General features: G+C 38.4%; 1 protein-coding gene across 2 annotated transcripts; it reads left to right on the top strand.

The window, feature by feature from the left end:
- Nucleotides 1-2,076: 2,076 nt before the first annotated feature.
- On the top strand, nucleotides 2,077-27,160 carry LOC100267311 (uncharacterized). 2 transcript variants are annotated; one of them, XM_010650654.3, is made up of 16 exons: nucleotides 2,077-2,218; nucleotides 2,550-2,640; nucleotides 3,099-3,273; nucleotides 3,374-3,479; nucleotides 3,815-3,897; nucleotides 4,265-4,291; nucleotides 4,413-4,585; nucleotides 4,751-4,864; nucleotides 5,621-5,701; nucleotides 5,830-5,894; nucleotides 8,105-8,161; nucleotides 8,472-8,543; nucleotides 8,708-8,956; nucleotides 10,317-10,429; nucleotides 20,115-20,210; nucleotides 26,806-27,160. In XM_010650654.3, the coding sequence occupies exons 1-16, from the start codon at nucleotides 2,147-2,149 to the stop codon at nucleotides 26,948-26,950; spliced, it is 1,719 nt and encodes a 572-aa protein (XP_010648956.1). In that variant the 5' UTR covers nucleotides 2,077-2,146; the 3' UTR covers nucleotides 26,951-27,160. The 2 variants fall into 2 exon arrangements, with proteins under 2 accessions (XP_010648956.1, XP_019075187.1); XM_019219642.2 differs by lacking the exon at nucleotides 2,550-2,640.
- The last annotated feature ends 16 nt before the right edge of the window (nucleotides 27,161-27,176 follow it).

Raw genomic sequence — 27,176 nt, 5'->3', positions numbered from 1 at the left:
ATTTCATACATCATTTTATGAATATCTAACAATAGGTCGGTTAACCATGTTTGCATCGGTTTGGTTTTAAAAAGGAAAAAAAAATTGTTGTATAATTTTGTTTTACAATCATCATAAGTGAGGTACCTATTAAAATGACCATATACAAGTTAGATAAAATACATGAGATGAATGTATGCTTAACCAATGTGTGTAAGAAATGTCATTTATCATTGGTTAAGGGAAATAAACAAACAAGTTTTTTAGAATCACTTAAAATCCTTCATAAATAATAGTCTTGTACACCCTTGTACAGTTAATATATTTGTCATGTACACTTAGTGTAAATACCTTGTACAGTGACTAAAAAAAATGTTATTTTATTTTATTTTCAATGCAAAATGTAATTAAAAATAAGACAAATAAATTACTTAAAAACTATTATTTAAGCCAAATTTATTTATTTATTTCCTTTTATTTTTGGAAATAAAGAAAAAAGAATAAAAAATTTATTTAACCATAAGAAATATGAATATAAGATCAGTTGGAAAATTCTAAATTTATTTATTTATTTCATTTTATTTTTGGAATTAAAGAAATAAAAAATAAAAAATTTATTTAATCATAAAAAATATTGATATAAGATATATTAAAAAATAGAAATAACCCCAAATTTATTTACTTATTTCATTTTATTTATTAAATTAGAAATTAATTTATTTTAATAGATTAAAATGTGCACAATTGATTTATTACTTTGTTAATTATGGATATATTAAAATTTTCGATAAAAAATAAATAAAGAAAATAAAATTAAAAAGAGTAATAAATATATATAATTTAGTTATTTAAGTATTTTTCATGTAAAAGATAGTCCCACAAAAAACACATAATTGATCAATTTCTTTGTTTAATCGTAAACATACTATATTTTTTTTATTATTAAAATAACTAATGAAAAAAAAATAAAAATGGATAATCAATGAATGAAATTTAGTTCTTTTTATTATTTTCATATAAAAAATAGTACTAAACAAGGTTTTCAATTTTTATTTTTTAAAATAGTTTTCATTTTTTATATAAATGTTTTTTCAAAAAGAAAATATAAAAAATATAAATCATATTACTATTTTTTAGAAAGTATTTTTTAAAATAGCTTTCGAACATAATTTTTCTTTATTTATAATTTAAAATAGAAAATAATGTTGATTTTCAATTATTTATATATAAAAAAAATTAAAATAATGAAAAATCCAAATTGTTAAAATAGAATTATTATGGTTGCATGAATAATGGTGCAATAAAGACAAAAAAAAAAAAAAGTTTATGTGAAAGGTCATGGGGTATTTTAGTCCATCACTATTTTATGTCCTTAAAAGGTAATGTATAGAAATTTGAAGGATATATTGGTCTTTTAACATCTCATATCCTTTCCATCAATTATGGAAGTTATATGGATCAAATGTTAATTTTTGGGCCCAGCCGGGCCCAAAACACAATTCTCCCAAAATTGTTAATAATTTAATTAATTAAATCATTAATTAATAGATTATTTGATTAAAATGATCATTGTAAACCCAATTTTGAAAATCTAAACCTCTATCTTTTTTTGAATCATTTTGACAAAAATACCCCCATTCTTTTCTTGTAAAAATAAGGGATAACCGATTAAAATGACAAAAGAAACATGAAATTTCAAATCTAACTTTTCATTTTTTTTACCCAAAAAAATACACATTTTGGATAAGAATACCCATTTTGGATAAGAATACCCTCACTTTTTTTTGTTGTAAAAATAACTTTTTTCTTTTAAAACACACATATAAATAATAAAAATGTTCAAAAATATTTACGTCAAAAATAAGTTATCCTTCAAACTAAAAAATGAAAAGACTAATTTTATAAATTTTGGGTGTTTTTTTTTTAAACATACATGTAAATACCTAAAATAATAAAGGGTCTTCATGTCAAAATGGGCAAAAACATGAAAGTCGTTAAATTAAAAAATATAGGGAATTTTACATCTCCTTTTTGACTTATTAATTCATTTAATTACGTTAGACCCGAATTAAACAATTTTTTTGGGTTAAACGGCGTCGTTTCAGTGCTAGGGCCGTGTTCTCTCTCAAGCAGGCTTCAATTGCATAACTATTGAAGCTCTCTCCCCATGCCATTGAATTCTGCAGCAATGGCGAGTACAGAAGAAGCCAAGCTCCAACACTTCCTTCAATGGCTACAGGTTTCATTAAACCCATTTTTACCCTGTTTGGTTAATGAGAAAAGAAAAGTTTCAACAACGTCTCTTGTTATGTATTACCAAAAAAGAAAAAAGAAAAAAAAAGAGAAGGAAAAAAAAAAAAAAAAAAAATTAAAACCCACCTCAATATATGATTTTTTTTTCTTTTTTTGAATTAGAGAAAATTTTCAATGATGTATTGGTTGTGTATTTTAACGATATTTTTTATCTCTTTATTTTCTGGCATTTTCTCGGAAACCGAAGGAATATATATATATATATATTTTCATTTGCTAATTATTTTTTTGTTTTTGGGAATTTTGAATTTTTTCAGTTGAATAGAGTTGAATTGCGTGGTTGCGAGATCAAGTACTGTGATTCCAACAAAGGGTTTGGTATATTTTACGCGAATGACGCTTCAGATGGTAAATAGAATCTCCCAATCAATCTGGACATGCACATTTCAGCCTAGCTATTTTTTAATTAATTTTGAGCTGTGTTTGGATACCGAGAAAATGTGGGAAATTGAAAGGAGGGTAAATTTTTTAATTGTAGACGTTTAATGATTGGAGACAGGAAGGAACATAATTTTTCACTCAACTGAAGCTAATACTCTTTTTCGCTTAATTGGGATGATCTTTTTAATACTCACACCTAATCCTGTTTGGTTTATGAGAACTGGAGAAAACTTATTATTTTATCCGGGGCCTGTCCCCTCAACTGAGCCTAATAAAACTATTTGGCTTCGTTGAGCTGATTTTTGTTAAGGAACCACATATGACTCAATATAAGACTTAAAATTTTTCCTTCATTTTGTTTTTTGGAAAACAAATAGAACAGTAGATTGATTGTTTGTTTGACTGATTTTGGGTAAAAATTTCAGGGATTCCACTTGTGGTTCCGCTAGATTTAGCCATAACTCCAATGAGGGTGCTGCAAGACCCATTTTTGGGACCAGAGTGTAGAGCAATGTTTGAAGAAGGAGAAGTGGATGACAGGTTATTGATGATATTGTTTCTAACTGTGGAGCGCCTCCGTAAGAATTCTTCTTGGAAACCGTATGTGTAGCATGAATATGGTTTATTTTTCAGTAATATGTTTTTTTGTATCTTTTCTGTTTTTCGGTGAGACTAATATGTGATGAAAATTTTGTACTAGGTATCTCGATATGCTTCCAACCACTTTTGGGACTCCACTTTGGTTTATTGATGATGAGTTCATCGAGCTGAAGGGTACATCGGTACATCGGGCAACTGAATTGCAGGTGAAGAATGTTAGTTGTTGTATATGTTCGGATAAGTTTTGTTCTGCTTCTCTAATTGTGATACCACAAGACTACTTTTGGTATCACCTATGTAATAGTAAGCTAGATTTCCAGTTATGATTTCCATGATGGAACTTGGAAGTGAGATTTACTTGAATCATATGCTTACAGTTAGCTTTTTCAAAATTTTGTTATAAACATGCAATTTATTTCTGTTTGTTTGGGGCTCATTTTTTGTGCTATTGATGGCATTTCTTTTTCTTAGTTTTTCTTGAACTGTGCTTTCTAAATTTAAATGCAAAACATAAATGATGAAAAACTGGTTCATGTTACAGAAGAAGCAGTTGCAGTCTCTATATGATGATAAAGTGAAGGATTTGGTGAAAAAACTTCTAATTCTTGACGGGGATTCAAAAGGGTGCGTAGAAGTTGGATACCATATTTTGTTTCTTCAACAAATACACACTTGCAGTGTTTTTTTTGTTCTTTTGGAGAAACCGAAGCACTTTTTAGTTCTAATAACCTAAGATGGCCATATTGGTGTGTGTAAAAATTCCTCTTTCCTCATGATGCTCTCTGTAAAACCCATATCAGTCCTAGGAAACCATTTCAGAATTTCATATCTTGCCCTTTAACAGTAAGAATGAGCTATATAATCTGGTATGCTGTTATCTGAAATCAACTGTTAATGGGTTTCAGAACTACCAGATTATCAATCATTCTCATTCAAATGTCAAATTCCCACTAATATTGCTAACCACAACCATTTTTTGTTCTTTTATCAGCGAGGTGCATTTTGAAGATTTTCTCTGGTATGTAATTTCTCAAAGAGCCATTATTATCTTTATGTTTAATTTCACAATCCCTGCTCTATATGAATTCATAGTGCTGTAGAGTTTGGCAGCCAATTTAGCATGCTTGGTATCATGATAGGGCAAATTCCATATTCTGGACACGTGCTTTGAACATTCCTCTTCCACGCTCGTATGTATTTCCCCAAATCCAAGAAGAGCAAAATAGTTGCATTCCAAACATTATTAAAGATTCTGGAGCTTTCACTGATCAAATTTCTAGTGGAAACTTGGTTAGTGGGATGGATGAGAAAAGTGAGATTCTTGTTCCTTCTTCGTCATTTTTCCATGAGATTTCTTTTTTTCATCTCTACAATTATTTTTTCAATATAAGGTTTGTAGGATGCATGATTCTTCTTTTTTTTTGTCCTTTTTAATAGGTAATGTGTCTTCTGAGATGGCTACCTTTTTCTTTTTTAGGCACTGATGTTCATGGGTTTGAAAGCCAAGTCAACAGAGGGACTTCCTCTTCAATGCAAGAAGAAATCCTCTGGGTTGAGGGTCTTGTCCCTGGCATTGATTTTTGTAACCATGGTATGGAAATGGTTCTATAATTCCAAGGTTATATAACTCTCTACTAGTACACTTCAAATATTGTGCTTTTGCTAGATTTTGTTTTGTCATTTTTTATTTTATCTTGTGAACACAGATTTAAATAGCTTTAATGACTTTTATTTGTATCTCTCTTGTCAGTCCATTTCTTGAGACTTCAACTAGGTTCTATTTTCTTTGTCTTCAGCTATCTTCTTTAAAGATAGTTGGGAACTCTTTCTTCATTGATTTATCTCATTAATTTCTCCATCACAGTATTGTGGTTCATACTCCATCTAGTGGCCCTTGTTTGTTGCATTGTTGTTCTGATTCTGTAATGCTTCATTGATTTACTTCCTGTGTACTTGGATTGAACCCCTGTTTTTCCGAGCCCCCATTAATTTCTCCATCACAGTATTGTGGTTCATACTCCATCTAGCGGCCCTTGTTCTTTGCATTGTTGTTCTGATTCTGTGATGCTTCATGTTTACTTCCTGTGTACTTGGATTGAAACTCTGTTTTTCCAAGCCCCCATTAATATATAATTTATTAATTATTTGCCTATTGAAAAAAAAATAAATTGACCATGTTATTAGACAATTCCATATAGCTCTTAGAAATATAATTGGGGTGCCTAACTAAGAGCTAAACCTGTCTTGAATTTTTTACTTGCTTAAATGCTTGGTGTATTCCTCTCCCCCCTGGATTCAAACTAGATTGCAGGTTTCTATCTCACTTGCTGAGAACATTGTCTTTCAGATTTGAAGGCAGCAGCAACTTGGGAAGTTGACAACACAGGATTGAAAACTGGAGTTCCTTTATCTATGTACCTTCTCTCTGGTAGTATATTCACTTGCATGTTGTAAGAGTTTCTAATGAAACTTGGTATTACTTGCCCCTTTTTATTCTTTTAGTTGAGGAGCTAGGATAGTGGAGTAGTTATGACATTCTTTTTTTTCCTTGAAAAGTTGAACAAAGTCCGTGCCACATGCAGAAAGAGATATCCATTAGTTATGGCAACAAAGGAAATGAGGTACTTTCTATAGTCATTTTGAAGTGTTCTCGTTTCTGAATCCAAAACTGCTATTTGTATGGGATTTTGACCATGACTGATACTGCTAGTATTTAGCTATCCTTCGAGTGAAATTTTTATCAGTTGAAAATTATCGCTTTTGCACCTGTATGTACTTAATTTTCATTGGCTTAAATGTCATGATAGAAACGGTATCCATGCATATTCAAACATTCTAGGGGAACACCTAAGGAGTGTGTCTTGTATTGAAATTTCTTTTTGATAGCTTGAGCATAAATATTCTCTTTGTTTCATTCATTTTGTTTTGATTTATTGTTAGAGCCCATTTGGAAGTGCTTCTTAAAAGTGTTTCTAGCCCTAAAAACACTTAAAAATGTTTTTAAGATAAAAAAATAGATGTTTGGCATTATTTTAAAAAACACTTTGGAAAATTTAGAAAAAAAACTTGAAGTGATTTTTAGAGAAGCGCTTGGGAGGTGTTTCTTTAAAAAAACACTTTAATTTTTTTAAAATATTCCTAAAATACCCCCAAGTATTTCCTGATACCCTCCCTTTCCCTTGCACTCTTCTCTTCCTCCATTCTCTTCTCCCTCCTTCTCTCTTCATCCAAGTGGAGACTCCGCAGCTTGAAGGCTCTCATTACTCTCATTCAACATCGTTGAACTCTGCTCCAAGGTAGTCCTTGTTATGGATGGCAAGTTTTGTAAAATAAATCATGTGCAAGATGTAGAAAAAATATCTATCGAAAAGTAATGCCTTCAGCCATTCCTACCTTACAAAATGAAAGAAACTGACATATGTTTATAATGGACATATATGAGTGCTTGAACCTATAAATTATTACATATCATAAGCATCATAAAACTAAAATTTCAACCATATTTTATAGCCTAACCCCCCCACTTCTAGGCAGGAATACTCTTTCAAGTTTAGACAAATGCAATTTAAGAAGACTTTTGAATCTTGGGTAGCTGCCACCCATCATTCCACGATAAAAATTATTTTTAATCTAATATATAATCAAATAGTTTGTTTTATTTTGAAAATTTGTTATATCATGATTGATGTTTATTTATTAATCCATTTTTTTTTAAATATTTTTCAAATTTTTCTTGTAATCATAAAAATAATTATTTTTAGTTTTTTTTAACAATATAAATGTTTATATATTCTTTTAACATAGATGTTTATATATTCTTTTCTAATGAAAAGTTCCTAGTTTATTATAATATTTCTTTTTTGTACTTAAATTGTATGTCCTTTTTAGTAATTTATTAATATTAAAAGCATTTTTGTACTCATGTGACATATTGTCCAAAACATTATTAGAATTACTTTTCCAAATTCTCATAGAAGTGTTTTTCACAGAAGTGTTATAGAAGAAAACACTTCTAATAAAAACACTTTGACTAGAAACACTACCAAACTGGCTCTTAGCAGTCCTATTGAAGTTTGCATGTGTTCGTGATATGCTACATGCATCTTGCTGTTCACCACTTATCATGGTTATAGTCTATGTTAAAGCATATGCCATCAAGAACGTCAAAAAACTGCAAATTGTGGGTCTGTTCTAGGTCACATGGCATGAACAAGGTCGAACAACAGAAACCTGTTTTAATGAGGGAGCTGAAGAAATCAAATCTAGAAAAAGGAACGATATGCAAAAATCAACACCAAGCTATATAGGTAAGAGAAACCTAGAAATCTTCTAATTGCCTCTTCTGCGCTTTGTCTCTCATCTGAATTCCAATAGAGTGTTTGAGTGAGGCTTCAGACTAGGCTTCACGCTAGGGTCGGACTAGGGCCAACCTGCATCCTTTTTGACCTTGTGCTGGTGGTGGTGTTGCTTTCAACATGAAGCATGTAACACTTTATAACACAGGGAGGGTGGTTTGTGTCATACTGATGCAAGTTGAATAACCATTAACTGCTTAATTTTAACTCAATTTTCTCATATTTTTCTAAAGTAATTATTATGCTAGCAATGTTGGTAATCATGAAATCCAAAAATCAAAATTCAGTGAAATGCCTAACATCTAGTCTTGTATCAAATTTCTATCTTTCTTGATTGGATTGATGATTACATTTACTATTATTTTTGAGCCCAAATGACTGTGGCTTATACCATTGTGAATGTTACCAGATAGGAAACTGAGTGCTACTAGCTAAGCAACTTCTGAACGAAAAAAGTTTCCTTTCCTTTGATGCAGGAGTTACTGTACCTGTATGGATTTGTCATTGATAATAATCCAGATGACTATCTCATGGTAATCTCATGTATAAGAAGTTTCTATCTTGTCCATTTATTATACATGCTCTCCAGGTCCATTACAGTACTTTGGTTTCTGGTGTTTATGTTAATTTAAACTAAGCTTCCTATAAAAAAAATTATTTTAAAACTCATCTGAATTGAACTCAAGAAATATTATCATTATCCTTTTGGTTCAACTATGCAAATTCTATATTGGTTTTCTAAACGCTATCTAGGGCCATATTTTCTTTTAAGTTATGGATACTTATGACCTTATCATGAGCTGAGTACATGAATTTTATTAATGGCACAAATAAACTATGCAGGTCCATTATCCAATGGAGTTATTTAAGAATGTCCCTTTTTCTGAATCCAAAGGACAGCTTCTTGAAGCACAGGTTAGTCAAACAAATGTCTTGGATTATGTGGTTTACTTCTCGTTTAGTTTTTAAGAGAAGTTCACTTCTAATGACTTTTATATCCTTGCAAATTTTTTATCTTGCTTTTTTATTTTTCCATTTCTTTATATTTGGTTAATGGTAAAACTGGTTTCTGCTCACAGAAGGCTGAAATGAGGTGTCTTTTACATAAAACTCTGCTAGATCGTGGGTTTTTTCCAGCGAGCACCCTAAAAAATGAACAGAATGGTAAGTCCACAGATCATCAGGTCTGCAACTATAGTTGGAGTGGTCAACGCAAGACACCTTCTTACTTAAATAAGCTGGTCTTTCCTGAGGCCTTCTTAACTGCCTTGAGGACAATATCCATGGAGGAAGATGAGCTTTCTAGGGTCTCATCACTGCTGGAAGAGGTGAAGTTTGGAAATATTCATTTTCCCTTTGTAAACTCGTCTTTTTATTACTATAGGCTTAGTGAGGCTTACTAGTTTTTCACTAATATCCATTTTCATTTATATTGAAGATCATCGCAAAACTATAGATGGAATTTACAGAATTAAATCTGTAATCATGGATTATTTGTTAAGGTTAATTGGGTAGAATATGCTCTCGCCAATAGCAATTAGGTCAGCTTTTCACCAAGTAGTAAACCCTTCTTCTTTTTTTTTTTTTTTTTGACAAAATGTTGAATATGGAGTAGATGGCCATGTAAATCTGGGGATTAGAAAAGATACCACAACTTGGGAAACTGGCCAGGGCCTTGTATAAGATCTAGCTAAAGGAAATTGGAATAATGGGTAAGAAGCAGATACAACTGGGATGTCACTCAACCAAGGTTAGTGGAAATCACTCAACAATGCTAATCACAGATGTCTCTCCATGCAACTAAGCCACATGCTTATTTTAGTGGAAAGCATTCAACTTGAGGAAGAAAACTTGCAAAATCAGATTAGAAATGATTACCAAAACATTTCCCTCACTTCATTTCTCTTTGATACTTGTAGTTACAACAAGCAATTAGTAGCTAAAACTTCCCATACACCTAATGCTAGAATATTACCAAGAATTTAACTTACAAGGTTGTCAATATGGGAATTTTAAAGACCTATCTTAAAACCTTGATTTAATTGGAAATACTACTACCAACACTAAATGCTCATCATTAGTTACTATGCTCTTGCATCAGTTATGAAAATCATTTATGAAGTTAAAAAATTTAACATCCAAGACATATCACAACTGATGTATATGGATAAGATGAGTTTTCTTGTTAAATTTAATCATGCAACCTGGTAAGTTATTCTTGAAATTTTAATGAAAAGAAAGATCTGGAAAAAAAAAAAAATGGAGTGATAGGTCTTTGGACCAAAAACAAATTTTGGATTGGAGTTGTACCGACTACAAGATTCTCAATTAAATCCTTTTACAGGTCCCTGGACTTTTTAGCTAGTGACTCTTTTCCTGGGAAAGTGGTGTGGTTTTGCATGCTCCTCCTAAAATGAGTTGCTTTGCTTGGAAGGCAATGTTGGAGAAAATTGTGAAAAATAATCAACTTCTTAAGACAGCTGGTATCATTGCTGTCTGTGCAAGCTCTATGAGGAATCGGCCAATCATATTTGATGATGATTTTATTGGTATCCTGCTAGATATGGAACATATTCTTGTTAAGAGGTTTTATTGCTTATGTACATACCAAAGTAACAAAATAAATGTGGTTCTTAGTATTATTCTTTCAGTTATCTGTCCCTAAATGAATATTTTGCTTTCTTAAAGCTTGCTGAATCTGGAGGAAGGCAACCATTGGATTCAGAAACTCGAGCAGCAGTATGGGAGGCTTGTGGAGATTCAGGGGCTTTACAAGTGCTTGTTGATCTTCTTAATGTGAAGTAAGCGCTGGAAACTTCTCTCATTGAATACTGTTTCATCCATGTTTGATAATTCAGCATTCTAAATATGAAAGCTTCATATTTTATCTTCAGTCTGGTTGCTTATTGCATATAATTGTTTCTCATATAAGTTTTAGTGATATGAAATTTTAGTTTGGAATATTTATTTTTAACATTTCTTAAGTTGATTTCCTTTTCCTTTCCATCATCTCAACATTTTCTGTTAATTTGCAAAACTCTGGAATGACTCTTTGTAAACAAATACGCCCTTAATAATGATTTTGGCCTAGTATAGTCATCTGGGTCCCCTTCGAATCTGACACTATTTGGGATGTGGTGGAGAGCGCTTTGAAAGGAGCTTCCTATTTATTATGTCTTTGTTTGTTACTCCCAAGGCAATAAGAAATCAGCTGGAAAAAATAAGTGAGACTTCTTTTGGGGGGATAAGTTGTCAGAGTAAGATGCATTTTGTGAAGTGGGCCACGTTTTGTAAGGAAAAGAATAATGGTGATCTTGGCATTAGAAGAATGCAGGTTTCTAGAGGAAGAAAACTGCCTCCGATAATTGATTATTGCTGTCAAGTTTGTGAGATTGAGGGTGTTTGGAGATCCAAAGAGATAAGAGAGGCTTAAGGTGTTGGTTTTTAGAAGGCTGTTAGAGATGTGGGTGGGATGCCATATGGCAAAGGCCTAATATCTTAATTGTGTATTGGCTAAAAACAAGGTTTGGTCAGATAGGTGGAGTGGTGATTCTATGTTGAAAGGTTGCTTATTGTCCTTTTTTTTTTTTTTTTTTTTTCTTATCCCCATTGGAACTTGAACCTGGTAGCTCCTATAAATCCATCCCAACCCTTTACCACTTGAGCCAAGCCTTTGTTGGGACAACCCCTGGATCATAGGGGTATGCTCTCTACCAATCTAAGGACTCTACATATACCCAACAAAAGCGGATACAATTTAAAAACTATAGATCTAAGGCTTCAAAAACGTACCTTTGATCTAGATGTTCCTAGATCAATATTCCAACCAAATGAAGAGGATGATCTTGTTTACTACGATGATCTTCCACCTGATCACTTGTTCTCTGAACCTTAGTACTTGGATCATAGGGGCATTCTCTCTACCAATCTAGGGACTCCAGATCTACACAAAAAAAGTGAATATAATTCAAAAACTATAGATTTAGGGCTTAAAAAGCATACCTTTGATCTAGATGTTCCTAGATCAAGATTCCAACCAAAGGAAGAGGATGATCTTGTTTACTATGATGATCTTCCACTTGATCACTCGTTCTCTGGGCCTTGGCACTTGTGTCAAGTGGTTGCATAGCCTTCTTGTGGAAGAGGAGGATGGAGGCTCTTTGGAATGTAGGTGTCTAAAAGATCTGAAAAATGAAACCTTAAACCCCTAAGGGGGTTATATAATCCTCCTAGTGGGCTTAAGTGACTTAAGCTCATCTTTGGCTCGAGTTTCTTAATATAGTCCACTGGGTTCTAATTAATTAATTAGCTCAATTGGGCTTCAATTAATTGATTAGCCTAATCCAAAAAAGAAAAAAATAACTAATCAATAAATCCCATGCAACATTGCAATTTTACCAAAAAAAAAAAACCCTTATATACATAAATGATTAATTTTCCATAAAACCTTAAGTCTTTATGCCAACAAAGAATATGAGTTCGAGCGAGGGCCACTGGGATCTATAAGGAAATACTAACTCCCTTAAAATCAAATTCCATAGTTGATTCAACACTCCACTAAAGAGAGTCGGCTGCATTCCAATATCCTATTAAATTACATCAAGATATAAAGCTCAAGTCTATGAACTACTAGTCTATGAACTACTAATCGACTACATGCAAACTTCCCATGAATTGGTGTTCGTAATCAAATTAAGTGAATACTATCAACCTCTTAAGATTACCTCCACAATTCTCGAGTCTCGAATCCTTTTATTATGTGATCGATTGACATACTCTAGCTCATAAAGAGCACACGTTAAATTCTATTAAAAGAATTACTATGGCCATAATTTACATGATCAAGTCTTTAGGATCACCTATTGAGACATATTGTTTCAATCCTATGAGGTATAAGGTTGCCTATCTTGAAAATGTCTGTTGTCACTTGGCTTAATTAATAGTTATCCAATCCATAGAGAATACATGACCACATTAACATCTCACCATAAGTCGAAGCCATTGAAGACTTTAGCACTAGCTCATTACTCTCTCAAGGTTGAGAGCCATACAGTATAGTAGCTTAGTGAATATCTCAATAAAAAGTCTCAATGCTATTGTTTTTGGTGCTTGTACCAAAGAAAGGAGGGGTTGAAGATCTTAAAGATTTTAGACCTATAAGTTTAGTGGTAGCCTTTATAAGTTATTAACTAAAGTGTTGGCTAAAAGGCTTAAAAAAAAAGTGAGTAGAGTAGTCTCCAATTTTCAATATGCCTTTGTGGAAGGTAGGCAAATCTTTGATGTTGTACTTATAGCAAATGAAGCAATTGACTCGATGTTGAAAAGTAACAAGTCTGGGGGGCTCTATAGGCTTGACATTGAGAAGCGTATGACCATGTTAATTGAGACTTTTTACTTGAGGTTTTGGAAAAAATGGGCTTTGGGCAAAGGTTGATAAGTTGGATTAGTTGGTACATTTCTTCTCCAAGGTTCTCGATTATAGTGAATGGTACCCCTTCAGGGTTTTTTCAGAGCTCTAGGGGATTAAGTCAAGGGGATCTGTTTTCTTTGTATTTGTTGTTTTTGTCATGGAAGCACTTAGTTGTCTCCTTAGAAGGGTAAGGGAGGGTGGTTTTTTGACTGGTTTCAAAGTGAATGGTAGAGATGGAAAGTGATTGGAAGTTACTCGGTTGTTGTTTGCTGATGATACTTTGGTATTTTGTGAAGCCTCTCATGCTTAAATGACCTACTTAAGTTGGTTGCTTGTGTGGTTTGATGTCATTTAGGCTTGAAAATTAACTTAACCAATAGTGAGATCATTCTAGTTGGAAGGGTGGAGGACTTGGAGGAGTTGGCTCTTGAAGTAAGCTGTAAATGGGGGGTGCTCTCGACCACTTATTTGGGGCTTCCGTTAGGCACTTCTCATAATTCGTTAGTGGCTTGGGATGGAAGAAAGATTCCATAAAAGATTGACATTGTGGAGAAGACAATATATTTACAAACGGGGGAGACTAATGTACATTATCTAGTTTGCCAATCTACTTTATGTCTCTATATTGGATGCCGAAGATTGTGTGTTGAAGGTTGGAAAAAATTCAAAGGGACTTTCTTTGGGGATGTGGGACCTTAGAAAGCAAGCCTCATTTGGTGAAGTGGGCTACTGCTTGCTCTGACAAAAGGAAGCAGGAGTTAGGTGCCTTCATTCACTTAATAAGGTCCTCCTTTGTAAGTGGAATTGACGTTATGCTTCAGAAAGGGAGGCGTTTTAGAGACAAATTATTTGCGGTAGATATGGGAAACAAAAGGAGGTTGGTGCTCTAAGGAAGCAAGAAGCAGCTATGGCATTGGGTTATGGAAGGCCATAAGGAAGTTGTGGGATATAGTTAGTTGTAGATTGTCCTTTTCGGCGGGCAATGGAAAATGATCAAGTTTTGGAAAGATAAATGGTGTGGAGATGAGCCGTTAAATGTTTCTTTTCCCTCCTTATTTTCCTTAATTAGCTCTAAAGAGGCTTGGGTGGTGGACTTGTGACAACATTGAGAGGGGTGTTTGGAATCCTAACCTCCCAATGCCTCTAAACGATTGAGAGGTTGTTGTTGTGGAGTCTTTTTGGCAAGACTACAAGATAAGGTAGTAGTTGAGGGTAAAGAGGATAAGGTGTGGTGGATGAAAACGAAGAGTGGTACCTTCTCTGTTAAATCCCTTTATGCTAGCCTTGAGACAAGAAGTTTAGTGCAATTCCTAGCTGGTTTGTGTGGAATGTGTGGGTTCCACCTAAAGTGAGCTTTTTTGCATGGGAGGTGATTTCAGGCAAAGCTTTGACTCTCGACCAGCTTCAAAGGAGTGGGTGGTCTTTGGCATATCGATGCTTCTTATGTCAAGCTCATGAGGAGTCAATTAACCGCATCCTTTTACATTGTGGCAAGGCAACAGTATTGTGGGAGCTATTTTTCTCTCTTTTTAGGGTTTATTGTGTGATGCGATCTACTGTTAGAGAGACTTTGTTAGGTTGATATGACTCCTTTGTTAGAAGAATGTGGAAAAGGGTTTAGAGGGCAGTACCTTTATGCCTTTTCTGGACAATTTAGAAAGAGAGAAATAGAAGATCTTTTAAGAATGTGGAGCTCTTTATCTAAAGGCTGAAGTTTTTGTTTTTGTGTAACTTGTTAACTTGGACTAAACTGTTTATATGTGAAAGCTCCATGCCCATATTTGATTTCATTAATTGGTTGGGTTTGGTTTGATGGAAGGAGTAGTTTTTTGTTTTCTCTTCATTTTTTGACGCTTTTTGGTGTGGCTGTTTTATACATCATGTGTACTTTGGTGAGCCCCTTTTGGGCTCTTTTCAATAATATTTTCCTTTATTGATAAAAAAAAAAGAAAAGAAGAAAAATTAGTAGCTTAGTGAATCATTACTACCTAATAGCCAATGTTATGATTCATTGTAGGTCATGTCCAATGTATAATCATACACACTAGTGCACTCACTATGAAAAAACCATTCTCATAACCAAGACAAGTCATACATCCAATTAGGAGGTAGTGCATTACAATCTCTGATGAATTGCCTAATTTCATGAATCGATTATGAACAACTTATCATCTTGCAAGGGATCTATGACTTGTATTTGTGCAACTCCTAATACACCTAAGTCATATACGATGCAAGTGATATGAGCTTAAACGTTGAAATAACAAATAATGCAAGCAAAGATATAAATAGAAATTAGAAATCATAATAAATAAATTTATTAATGAAATTTTATTGACATCATGTCATGCTTTTTAAGGCTCTATCGTAATAAACTACCCCTATGTCACGGACTTAGTCGTTCACTAAGCTCGTGCGGCACTTAGACAAGCCAAGACGCTTGATCTTGCTAAGTCAGCCTTGCTCCCCAATGCTTAACTTGCTCGGCTAAGACACTTGCGACTCAAAAGCTTAAGAAGCTTGGTAGGCAACTCTTGAAAGAATGGAAGCTCTATTAACTCAAGAAGCCTTTACAAGTGCTTGGATGCTCACTTGCTTGGTGCCTTGGCCAAATGAGGCCCTCACCTATTTATAGGCACCAATGGAACTCTCTAGAACCTTGGAGGGTTCCTTACAATTCATGAATATTCTAGAATGTCCTACACTATTCTAGAATATTCAAGAGACTTCTAGATTTCTCTAGAAAGCTTTGGACCCTTCTCATGCCTTCTTCCATAGTGTAGAGTTGTGTGGACTTCTCTAGGCATTTCTAGAACCTTCCACACTCTTCCCACTAGTGGCTAAGTGTGGATGTCTCCAAGGGTCTCTAGAAGCTTCTCTCCTCCTATATAAGCCCATGGGGAGGGTCATTTGAAGCATCTTGTGACACTCTCCCCCACCAATGCCGTCGACGTCCTCGTCGTTGCCTCATTCTGAAACCTCTCGATGTGTTTCCAGAATTTTCTCAAGGCATCCGCATGTTCCCAGCTTGCCTGCCTCTTAGGTAGTCCTTTCCATTGGACTAGATATTCTATCACAGGAAGGACCCCTTGTCTCCTGGTGACCCGTTCAGCCAAGATATTCTTCACCTCCTTCTCCCGTGAGGCTTCAGATGGATGCAGACCCGTGCGCTTCCAATGCTTAGAGTGCTGCTTCCTCTTACCCATTGAGTTCACCTTTCCCTTGGTGACCTCTTCCATGTGTGTGCGGGCTACCTCAGCTCGCTCCCCTTTTTCCTCCTTTACTTGCACCCCTGCTAGTAAGGAGGTCTCAGGCGTACTAGGCTTCGGGTTGAATTGGAGGGCACCTAGTAGCTGCATTGAGCCCATATGTGCTTCGTCCTCCTGCTCCCTCTCCTCGATCATGGCACTGAGCGCCTTCCTCTTTGGACAATCCCGTGCCCAATGTGGACCGTCACACAGGAAGCATTTGATTTTAGGCGTAAACTCTTTCCTTTCCGCCTTATCCATTCCTTCTCGGACGTTAGACGTCTTGCCTGATCCCTTTTTAGGAGCATTGTGGTCCCTTGGAACCTCATCTCCCCCACCCATGGCGTGGCTATCCTCCAAAGACTCAATCTTGGAGGAGTCTCCCCTCTTATAATCCGCTAAGGATTCTGCTATTGCCATAGCAGTGGCTAAGTCTTGAACGCCTCGGCGCCTTAATTCCTGCTCGGCCCACCCTTGCAGGTTATCCATGAAGTTGAATAGCAACTCCTCCTCAGTCATGTTAGGAATCTCAAGCATGAGCGAAGAGAATTCCTTGACATAGTCACGTATCGAACCTATGTGCTTGAGACGCCTCATGTTTTTCCTAGCCAGGTAAGCCACGTCCTCGGGGTAGAACTGCCTCTTAATCTCCTTCTTGAAGTCCTCCCACGTCTCTATGGTGCAAATGCCTTTCTCCATATCGGCAAACCTTCGACGCCACCATAGAGTAGCTGTGTCAGTAAGGTAGAGGGTCGCAGTTCTTACCTTAGTCGCCTCATCCGTCAATGCGATAGCTTCGAAGTATCGCTCCATATGCCATAAGAAGTTATCCAACTCCTTAGCATCCCGCTTGCCACTAAACCTGTGTGGCTTCGGCACCTCCACCCTAGATGCCTCCTGTGTAGCCATGACCCGTGCCGACACAGTAGCCTTGTAGATGGCCAACTCCTGCCTAACTTCCTGGTCTCGGGACTCCATTCGAGTGGCCAAGGCCTCTATCCTTGACTCCATGCTAGCAAGCATGCTCAAGACCTTTCTTTGGAAGGACACAAACTCCTCGTGCGACACTGGTTGAACCTGTGAGACTAGCACCCTCTCACGAAGGTCTTGGATCTGCTCCCTTAGATCCTCTAAGCCCTTCTCCATGCCTTGCTCGATCAAGTCCAACCCCTCCTGAGTGTCCGCCATGGCTAGCTCCACCTTGGCTAACCTTGCCTCCATGTTGGCAACGGCATCACGAGATTTATCCTTCCTGCCCCTGCCCCGTGCAGTAGTCTCGGTCTCCCTCCCACGGGTTTGCTCACTAGTCTCCTCCACGTTGGAACCCGACATGCTTCCTTTGCTATGCCCACCTCGTAACCGCGCTCTGATACCACTTGTCACGGACTTAGTCGTTCACTAAGCTCGTGCGGCACTTAGACAAGCCAAGACGCTTGATCTTGCTAAGTCAGCCTTGCTCCCCAATGCTTAGCTTGCTCGGCTAAGACACTTGCGACTCAAAAGCTTAAGAAGCTTGGTAGGCAACTCTTGAAAGAATGGAAGCTCTATTAACTCAAGAAGCCTTTACAAGTGCTTGGATGCTCACTTGCTTGATGCCTTGGCCAAATGAGGCCCTCACCTATTTATAGGCACCAATGGAACTCTCTAGAACCTTGGAGGGTTCCTTACAATTCATGAATATTCTAGAATGTCCTACACTATTCTAGAATATTCAAGAGACTTCTAGAATGTCCTACACTATTCTAGAATATTCAAGAGACTTCTAGATTTCTCTAGAAAGCTTTGGACCCTTCTCATGCCTTCTTCCATAGTGTAGAGTTGTGTGGACTTCTCTAGGCATTTCTAGAACCTTCCACACTCTTCCCACTAGTGGCTAAGTGTGGATGTCTCCAAGGGTCTCTAGAAGCTTCTCTCCTCCTATATAAGCCCATGGGGAGGGTCATTTGAAGCATCTTGTGACACCTAGCTCCAAAGCATATTGGGTATACATGTGACACTTGTGTCATCCCTTTGTCCATCAAAGACTCTGCTACATAAAGTCTTGGTGAAGGGATCCATCAGGTTCTCTGGAAAAGATATCTTCTCCACAGCAACGTCAACCCTCTCAATTATCTTAGGTATCAAATGATACTTCCTCTTTATGTGTTTACCCTTCCAGTGTTTTTTTTATTCTTTAAACTATACCATTATCCCAATATTATCACAATATAGGTTTGTGGGTAGTACAACCAAGGGAACTACCTCAAGTGTCATTAGGAACTTTCTAAGTCAAAAGGCTCCCTTTGCTGCTTCAAAAGTAGCAACATACTCAGCTTCTATAGTGGAGTCAACAATACAAGACTGCTTCACACTTCTCCAACTAACAGCCCACCACCTAGAGTGAATACAAACCCAAAGATAGACTTGAGAGAGTCCCTATCAGACTAGAAGTTTAAATTTGTGTACCCAAGGTATATCAAGTATAGGCTGTATAGGTTTTCCCATTTCTGGTTTTTTATGTTTTATTGCGTGCTTGTGGTCTCTATATACTCATGGTGTATTGGGAATATGCCCCCTTTTTTTAAAATGCTCTTTATGTACATAACGATTCTGAACTCGATTTTTGTTCACCTTTAGAGAAATAAAGAGGAGTTATATGAATAAAATATCGCTTCTTTTTTCGTTTTTTCCTTCAGTGAGTTTAAACATTATAATTCTCACTATATGTATTGTTTTGGCTTTTAATTGTCTTTAATGTGCCGAGTAAAGTTGGGTTAAGAGAATGTTTGGACCAAGAAGCTAGTGCTGGAATTCAAGTCAATTTTAAGTCATGTCCAAATTTCAAGTGCTGGAAAAAGTGTGTATCCTGGATGAGAGTAGTTGAGAACTCATAGGCAGTGTTAAAAATCTTGCCCCTTGCCCGTTGAACTTGCTATATTTCTGATGCATGACAGAAAATGGGGAAAGGAATGTGGGATGGATGACTTGTGTCACACTAGTGGAACTCCAGGAATGATTCCTAGAATTCTTAGGCTTCACATCCAGGTTCTATTTCCATATCATAAACAAGAAAAAGGCTGGATAGTTCTGTATTTTCATTGATTTTTTTGGAGAAGCTCTGACCAACTTAATGACAATCCTAAAACTTTTTAAAACTACTCACAATGATAATAAAGCTTGAACATCAGTATAATTTGGACTTGGACAAGGTTAAAAGATTCTTAAAAAATTAAGATATTAATCACTTTGAATACAATAACATCTATGACCCTTCGACTAGTCTCCTAAAAAGACTGTTGGCTGAAATAAGATTGCAGGAGAATATTTGTAGGCTGAAATCCACATTGAATTATATAAGATCCCAACAAAATTGGTTGTCAAATGAAATCAAATCAATGTTTGGGGCATAGCATCTATTGTTTTACACCTTTGGTAAGCAATTACAGGTGGTTTCTGCCACTTGTCTCCATCAGTTTCCTTGCCTTGTCCATCAACTGGATTCTCAGTGGTAGTGTTTAGCTTCTGGGTTTTGTTATACTATTTCCTTCAAGGCTTCTGGAGATCTATATAGGTTGGTATACCTTCTTGAAGAATAAATTCTAGGGGAAATGAAATGCTTGCTTGGTACCTTTTTTTTTTTTTTTTTTCTCTTTTCAGTTTTTCCTTGCTACTCTGGACTTTTGTAATTCTGCCATGTTGGATTCATATTCCTCTTTACAAACTGGAATATTAGTCATATGGTTAACTGAGATGACTGAACAAATTCAAGGAGGTTATCCAAAAGTTCATGCGAATCCATAAGTTTACTTTAATGTGATTTGATTACCTCATTGAACTTGTGTATGATAGGATGATGGATCTTGAAGAGGGTTCTGGAACTGAGGACAATGATACTGAACTACTTGAGAAGGCCCTCATGACTGAAATTCCAGAACAGCACACAAGGTAGAGAATGACTTGAAGATGCAGTTTTACCTTTATCTTTGTGTTCTCATCAACTCTAGACACCAATCCTTATCATTAGGCTTCTTCAGAAGCTTAAATGTCATATTTCATATTTATTATGTGTTTGCAGTATTTGCAATTGCTATAAAATGTTTTGATTCTCTTAGAAATTATGCTTTTCTAAATGTTATGCGAAAGGCTTTCTCACCCCAATAGGGTTTGAGATGATTGATGGAAGGGATCCATGATAGCAGCTCGCCGGTAAAAATGCCGGTATCTTCCCCTGGTGGTAAGTGCTGGTTTGGCATTGATTTGAAGACCTTCGAGATTAGCATAGAAGACCACAAAGGAAAAGTGCGTGGAAAGATCTGTGAAAGAGGCCCCAAGTTCTCTTCATGGATCAGATTTGGAGGAAAAGGCTTATCTCTGTTGCTAGAAGGGGTTGAATCAGTTTGTGGGCTAAAGGAAAGAACCCCTTTCAGAAAGTTTTGGTCAGAAGGTGATAGAGTTTATGGTTTGGAACTCAGATGCAATAGAGCAGGAAGATTTTTGTTCTGCGTGGTAAGAGATGCGGAGAACAAAAGATTTTCCTTGGCTTTCCCTGAAGGAAGGGGGCTTGTTGGAGGCTGGAAAATGCTGGCTAGTAAACTGAGAAGTGTGGGAGTCGCCCCCCTCCAATGGAGAGGTGTTTTGCTGGAGAAACAATCACCTTCCCAAGTCTCACCCAGTAGTAGCGTAGGCAGAGGCTCATACCCTCTTCGGGATTGCCCTGAGCCTTGAGATGCCGTTTGGCTAGAAATTGAGAAAGAAACTTTGGATAGGAATGAGGAGCTGCTGCGCAGGTGTCTTGTGGGCTCTTGGGAGGGGGACGCTGATCGTCTTCTTGACCCCGTTTCTTTCGGGTCATGGGCGAAGAACTCATGGTTCTTGGAAGGAAACCTTTGGCTTTCAAACGTGAGAGAAAATCTCATGCTCCTGGAGTTTGAATTTGAGGATGAAGCAGAAAGGGTGTTTAGCTCAGGGGCAAGACGTTTCAGAGGAAGAAGCTTCCGCCTAGAAAAATGGAAGCCATCTGTGGGATGTCTTAAGGGAGTTAATGAGGAGGCGCGCCATGTGTGGGTTAGAATTTTAGGACTCCCTCTCCATCTCTGGGGAAGAAGCCTCTTCAAGCAGTTCGGAGACTCCTGTGGGAGGTACGTAGCTGTGGATGAAAACACAACTGAGCGTCGGAACCTCAAGTGGGCCAGAGTCCTAGTCGAAACCAGTGGATGGCAACACCCAAGCTCGCTGCAGGTAGTCGCTGGCGCCTCCTGTTATGCTCTGCAACTATGGTGGGAAGAAGAGCCCCCTTCCTCTGTCATCCTGCAACCTGAAAAGCTGCCTTCGCCGACCCTGGGGACTGGTGCACCTACTACAGACATGATGGGTGAAGCTGCTCCCTCGTCTCCTGCCCGCGCCATGGAGAAGGGCCAATATCCCCTTTCCCAAGCCCGCGTTGAGGAATCAGGCCAGCTTCTTGATGTCTTGGCCCATTCGAGCCTGACCTGTGGAAGGCCCTTTGGGCCTAGGCTAGGGAAGGCCCAAGTCTCTATGGGTTCTTCTCTTAAACCCCTCGGCCCAGCCCCTTCCAAAGCTTTAGGGCAAGAAATCCCTAGCTGCTCGCTGCGTCGGAGTGGAGCCCCCTCTGTGACACCTTCCTTCTCAAGGACTCCCCAGAAAGTTGCGTCGCCCCTTTTGGATGCGCCGACGGCATCCCTTCCCGTCGAAGCTAGCAAAACCCACCAGATGGAAGCGTCATCCCCTGTGGAATCGCCGATGCATGCTATTGAGCTTTCCCTCCCCGTTAAAGCTCGCAATTCGACCCAGTTGGAAGCGTCGCACCTTGTGGAAGTGCCGACATCTGTAAAGGAGCTTCCCTCCCGTCGAAGCTCGTAATAAAAAAGGTATGCCTTCTCTTCCCCCGATCTCCTTGAGAGGGGACTCATCCTCTTCTTCTTCTCCTTTCTGGGACACGGGGCTTGAGAGGGGAAAGGAAGTTGGCTCTAGTCCTTTATTTCCAATGGCAAGGGACGTAGAAGTGACACCGAACCCCCTGTCCATCATGCTTAGAGATGGGTCGACAGTGATTTTGTCTACAACCCCAACCTCTGATCTGGGAAACAACATGGCTAAGCAGAGAGACTCGTTGGATTACCCCCCGGGTGAAGAAGGATGGTCAGAAGAGGAGCTCTCCAAATTATTACATTTTAGTCAAGTCTTGGGAATGCCTGTTGAAGGGCATGAAGTCGAAATTCTGGAGCTGCTTTCGAAATTGAAGCTGAGGACTGGAAGTAACTCTCTCCGCAAGAGAAGGAAGAAGAAAAATCCTGTTCCACCCGATTTGAACGAGAGTTAAAAAGATTGGAATGCTCTGTTAGTTATAAGGGGACATCAGGGATATCCAAAAGATCTGGTCAGAGTTCCTGGGACTTGATTCCAGTTGATTAATGAGAATTAAAATTCTTTGCTGGAACGTTCGAGGGCTTAATGATTGTGATAAAAGAAAACTGATCAAGGGAGTGGTGAGGAATCAGAAGGCTGATTTGGTTTGTCTCTTAGAGACAAAGGTGAAAAATGTTTCTACGCAATTGGTGAATAGTGTGGGAGTAGGAAGATTTCTTAATTGGGCTTCAGTGGACGCAAGGGGCACGGCAGGAGGACTCCTTCTCATATGGGATAACAGAGTCTTGGAGAATTTGGAGGTAGAAAGTGGGGGGTACTCCATCTCTGCTCGTTTTAGAAACTGCAGTGACGGATTCTCTTGGATCTTCTCTGGAGTGTATGGGCCAGTGATAGGTAGCGAAAAGGAAGACTTTTGGGAAGAGCTTGGAGCCATCCGTGGCCTTTGGGAAGACCCTTGGTGCATAGGAGGGGATTTTAATGCTGTTAGATATCTAGAGGAAAGAAGAAATGCCCCGAGACTCACAGCCGATATGAGGAGATTTTCAGAGGTGATCGGGGAGCTGGGGCTGAGGGATATACCACTGGCTGGAGGTCCTTTCACTTGGATAGGGGGCTTGAACTCTCAAGTTGCCTCTAGATTGGACCGTTTTTTAATCTCTGACCAATGGGAGGACCGCTTCTCAGCCATCTCACAATCTGCTCTCCCTCGCCTGGTCTCTGACCACAACCCCATTATTCTAGAAGCTGGAGGTTTCTCTTCAGGCAAAAGCCCCTTCCGCTTTGAAAATATGTGGCTGAAAATTGATGGGTTCAAAGACCTAGTAAAAAGCTGGTGGAATGGATATTCGGTTGAAGGCTACAGCAGCCACTGCATCACTGAAAAGTTCAAAGCTCTTAAGAAGGACCTGAAAAAATGGAACAAGGAGGTGGTAGGCAACGTCTCTTTCAACAGAGCAGAGGCCCTCTCCCGCTTGCAGCAGTGGGAGGCCAAGGAGAACGAAAACGCTCTTACTCCTGAAGATATAGAGGCTAAAAATTTGGATCTTGAGGAATATAAGAAATGGGCCCTTCTAGAAGAAACTTCTTAGAGACAGAAGTCAAGAGAAATCTGGTTAAGAGAGGGTGATAAAAATACCAAGTATTTCCACAAAATGGCCAATGCTAGGGCAAGGAGGAATTTCCTATCCAAAATTAAAGTAAATGGGGTGAATCTCTCATCCTTGGCAGAGATAAAAGAAGGTGTTTGTAATGCCTACCAAACCCTTCTCTCTGATCCTGGGGATTGGAGGCCTAATATTAATGGCCTTACCTTCAAGGAGTTGGGAGAAGGCTTGGCCAGCAGCCTAGAAGTTATGTTTTCTGAGGAAGAAATTTTCGCATCCCTAAGCAGTTTCTGTGGAGACAAAGCCCCAGGTCCGGACGGCTTCACAATGGCCTTCTGGTTATTCTGTTGGGACGTTGTTAAACCAGAAATTTTAGGCCTTTTTAGGGAGTTCTACCTCCATGGGACCTTCCAAAGAAGCTTAAACTCCACGTTCCTCTTGCTCATTCCTAAAAAGGAGGGGGCCGAAGATCTAAAAGATTTCAGACCAATCAGCCTGGTAGGGAGCGTGTACAAATTGCTTGCCAAAGTCCTAGCCAATAGACTGAAAACTGTGATAGGGGAGGTGATTTCTGATTCTCAGCATGCTTTCGTCCATGGGAGGCAGATTTTTGACGCTGTTCTTATTGCTAACGAAGCCCTTGATTCTAGATTGAAAGACAACATCCCGGGTCTCCTTCTCAAGATGGACATTGAGAAGGCCTTTGACCATGTCAATTGGAACTTTCTTATGGAGGTGATGTTCAAGATGGGATTTGGGCACAGATGGATTAATTGGATAAAATGGTGTTGCTCCACGGCCTCCTTCTCGATCCTTATCAATGGAAGCCCCTCGGGCTTCTTTCGTAGCTCTAGGGGACTGAGACAGGGCGACCCTCTATCCCCCTATCTTTTCCTTTTGGCCATGGAAGCTCTTAGCCAATTGTTGTCCCGAGCAAGAAATGGAAACTTTATTTCCGGTTTCAGAGTGGGAGGAAGAGGAAGTGAGGGGCTGGTCGTGTCCCATCTCTTGTTTGCCGATGACACCTTAATTTTCTGTGACGCCGATGTAGATCAGTTGCAATACCTTAGCTGGACCTTCATGTGGTTTGAGGCGATTTCAGGTTTAAAAGTCAATCTGAATAAAACAGAGGCCATACCAGTGGGGGAAGGCATTCCTATGGAGACTCTCGTGGCGGTCTTGGGTTGTAAGATAGGTAGCTTACCTACTTCCTACTTGGGTCTTCCCCTTGGAGCGCCTTACAAATCCATTAGGGTGTGGGATGCAGTGGAAGAAAGATTCAGGAAAAGGTTATCTCTCTGGAAAAGGCAATACCTCTCCAAAGGCGGCCGTCTTACCCTACTGAAAAGCACCCTCTCAAGCCTCCCAACCTACTTTCTCTCTCTTTTTGTGATCCCCAAGAGAGTGTGCGCAAGGCTTGAAAAGATCCAAAGGGATTTCTTATGGGGCGGTGGAGCCTTAGAGAAAAAACCTCACTTGGTCAGTTGGAAGGTTGTTTGTGCCGATAAAAAGAAAGGTGGCTTGGGCATTCGTAGTCTAGCTACTTTTAACAAGGCCCTTCTGGGGAAATGGTTGTGGAGATTCGCTAATGAGAATGAGGCCCTATGGAAGCATATTATCCTTAGTAAGTATGATCTTCAAGAGGGAGGATGGTGCTCCAAAGATGGAAGAAACCGGTATGGGGTGGGGTTCTGGAAGGCCATCAGAAAAGGTTGGGAGAATTTTCGTTCTCATTCCCGCTTCATCAATGGGGACGGCACCAGAGTGAAGTTTTGGAAGGATTTGTGGTGTGGAAATCAATCTCTGGAGGAAGCTTTTCCCATCTTGTTTAACCTCTCTGTCAACAAAGAAGGATGGGTTGCTGAGGCTTGGGAGGAAGACGAAGGAGGAGGTAGTTGGGGGCTTCGTTTTAACAGACACCTTAATGATTGGGAGGTGGGAGAAGTCGAAAGCTTATTAAGTAAGCTTCATCCATTGACCATTAGAAGAGGTGTGGAGGACTTGTTCCGGTGGAAAGAGAACAAGAATGGAACCTTTTCTGTCAAGTCCTTTTATAGCTCATTCTCAAGGGATTCCAAACCCCTCTTCCCGGCTAGAACTATTTGGATGCCTTGGGTTCCAATTAGGGTTAGTTTCTTTGGTTGGGAGGCGGCTTGGAATAGGTTGCTCACCACAGACCGCCTGAAGAGAATTGGTTGGAGCATCCCCAACAGATGCTTTTTGTGTAAACATAAGGAGGAAACCACAGATCACCTTCTACTGTTTTGTGAGAAAGCCAGAATGTTATGGCTCCTAATTTTCTCCCTGTTTGGGGTGCAATGGGTGATGCACTCCACTGTGAAAAAACACCTCCTAGGTTGGCATGGTTCTTTTGTGGGCAAGAAAAGGAAGAAAGCTTGGAGAGCTGCCCCCCTCTGCTTGATGTGGACCATTTGGAGAGAAAGAAATAGGAGAGCATTCGATGATATGGAGAGGAATGATCAAGACATTAAATCCATTTTTTTGTACACTTTTGTGAATTGGGTTAGGGTGTATATAGAGGAACACTCTTTGTCTTTGATAGATTTTGTAGACTGGCTAGCCACCAAGTAAGGGTCATGTTTGTTTTGTCCCTTTGTTTTTTTGCTTCTATGTCTTTGGTATACTCCGTGTATGCCTTTCTCTAGCCTTTGGCTCTTAATGAAATCTATTTACCTATCAAAAAAAAAAAAAAGAAATTATGCTTTTCCAAAGAGCCCAAATATTATAGTGAATATTCAATTACAAAATGTTCAAATTTGCCCTTTCTTGATACCAATGCTCTGATATGTTTGACATCTCTTTCTGGGGTTGGTGGTAAGGATGTGATGGGGTTTGAGGTTGCTGAGTTACCATGTTTTGTTACTATTTTGGTGACTTCTGCACCTCATCTGAGTCATCATGTTCTTACTGAGCACTGTATGCATTTTCCTTGCATCAGCGACTTCATTTGATCTTGTTTGATCAGAGAACAAATAGCTCATAAAAATTTTCTGCTAACATTGGATTTCATCTTCTGATTGCTGCTACAGTGGGACAGATAGCTGCATTCCACACAAGATGAGCAGAAACAGATGGTCAAGTATAGTATACAGACGAGGGCAAAAGCAACTGACCCGTCTTTTCCTCAAGGAAGCTGAGCATGCCTTGCAATTATCGTTGAGCGAAGGCAACTGAGCATCAGTTGATGCCCCTATTTTGTTTCAGATTTTGTGGTAGGATGATGTATTCTTTGAAAACCATCCCTTGTTTAATGTCATCTCTTCAAGGGTGCTTTTCAAACTCTTTTCTTCCCTCATTTGGAATTACATGAGGCAAAAACAAACATTCTTTATCACCAGTTTGGATCTGAAAAATAAAACCCATGGCCAGTCTACTATTCTAGCAGCTTGTGATTCGGTTT

The sequence above is a fragment of the Vitis vinifera genome, chromosome 4, assembly GCF_030704535.1.
Source record: "Vitis vinifera cultivar Pinot Noir 40024 chromosome 4, ASM3070453v1".
In the NCBI taxonomy this organism is placed as follows: Eukaryota; Viridiplantae; Streptophyta; class Magnoliopsida; order Vitales; family Vitaceae; genus Vitis; species Vitis vinifera.
The sequence above is the reverse complement of the archived record's forward strand: the minus strand, read 5'-3'. Positions and strand labels throughout refer to the sequence as shown.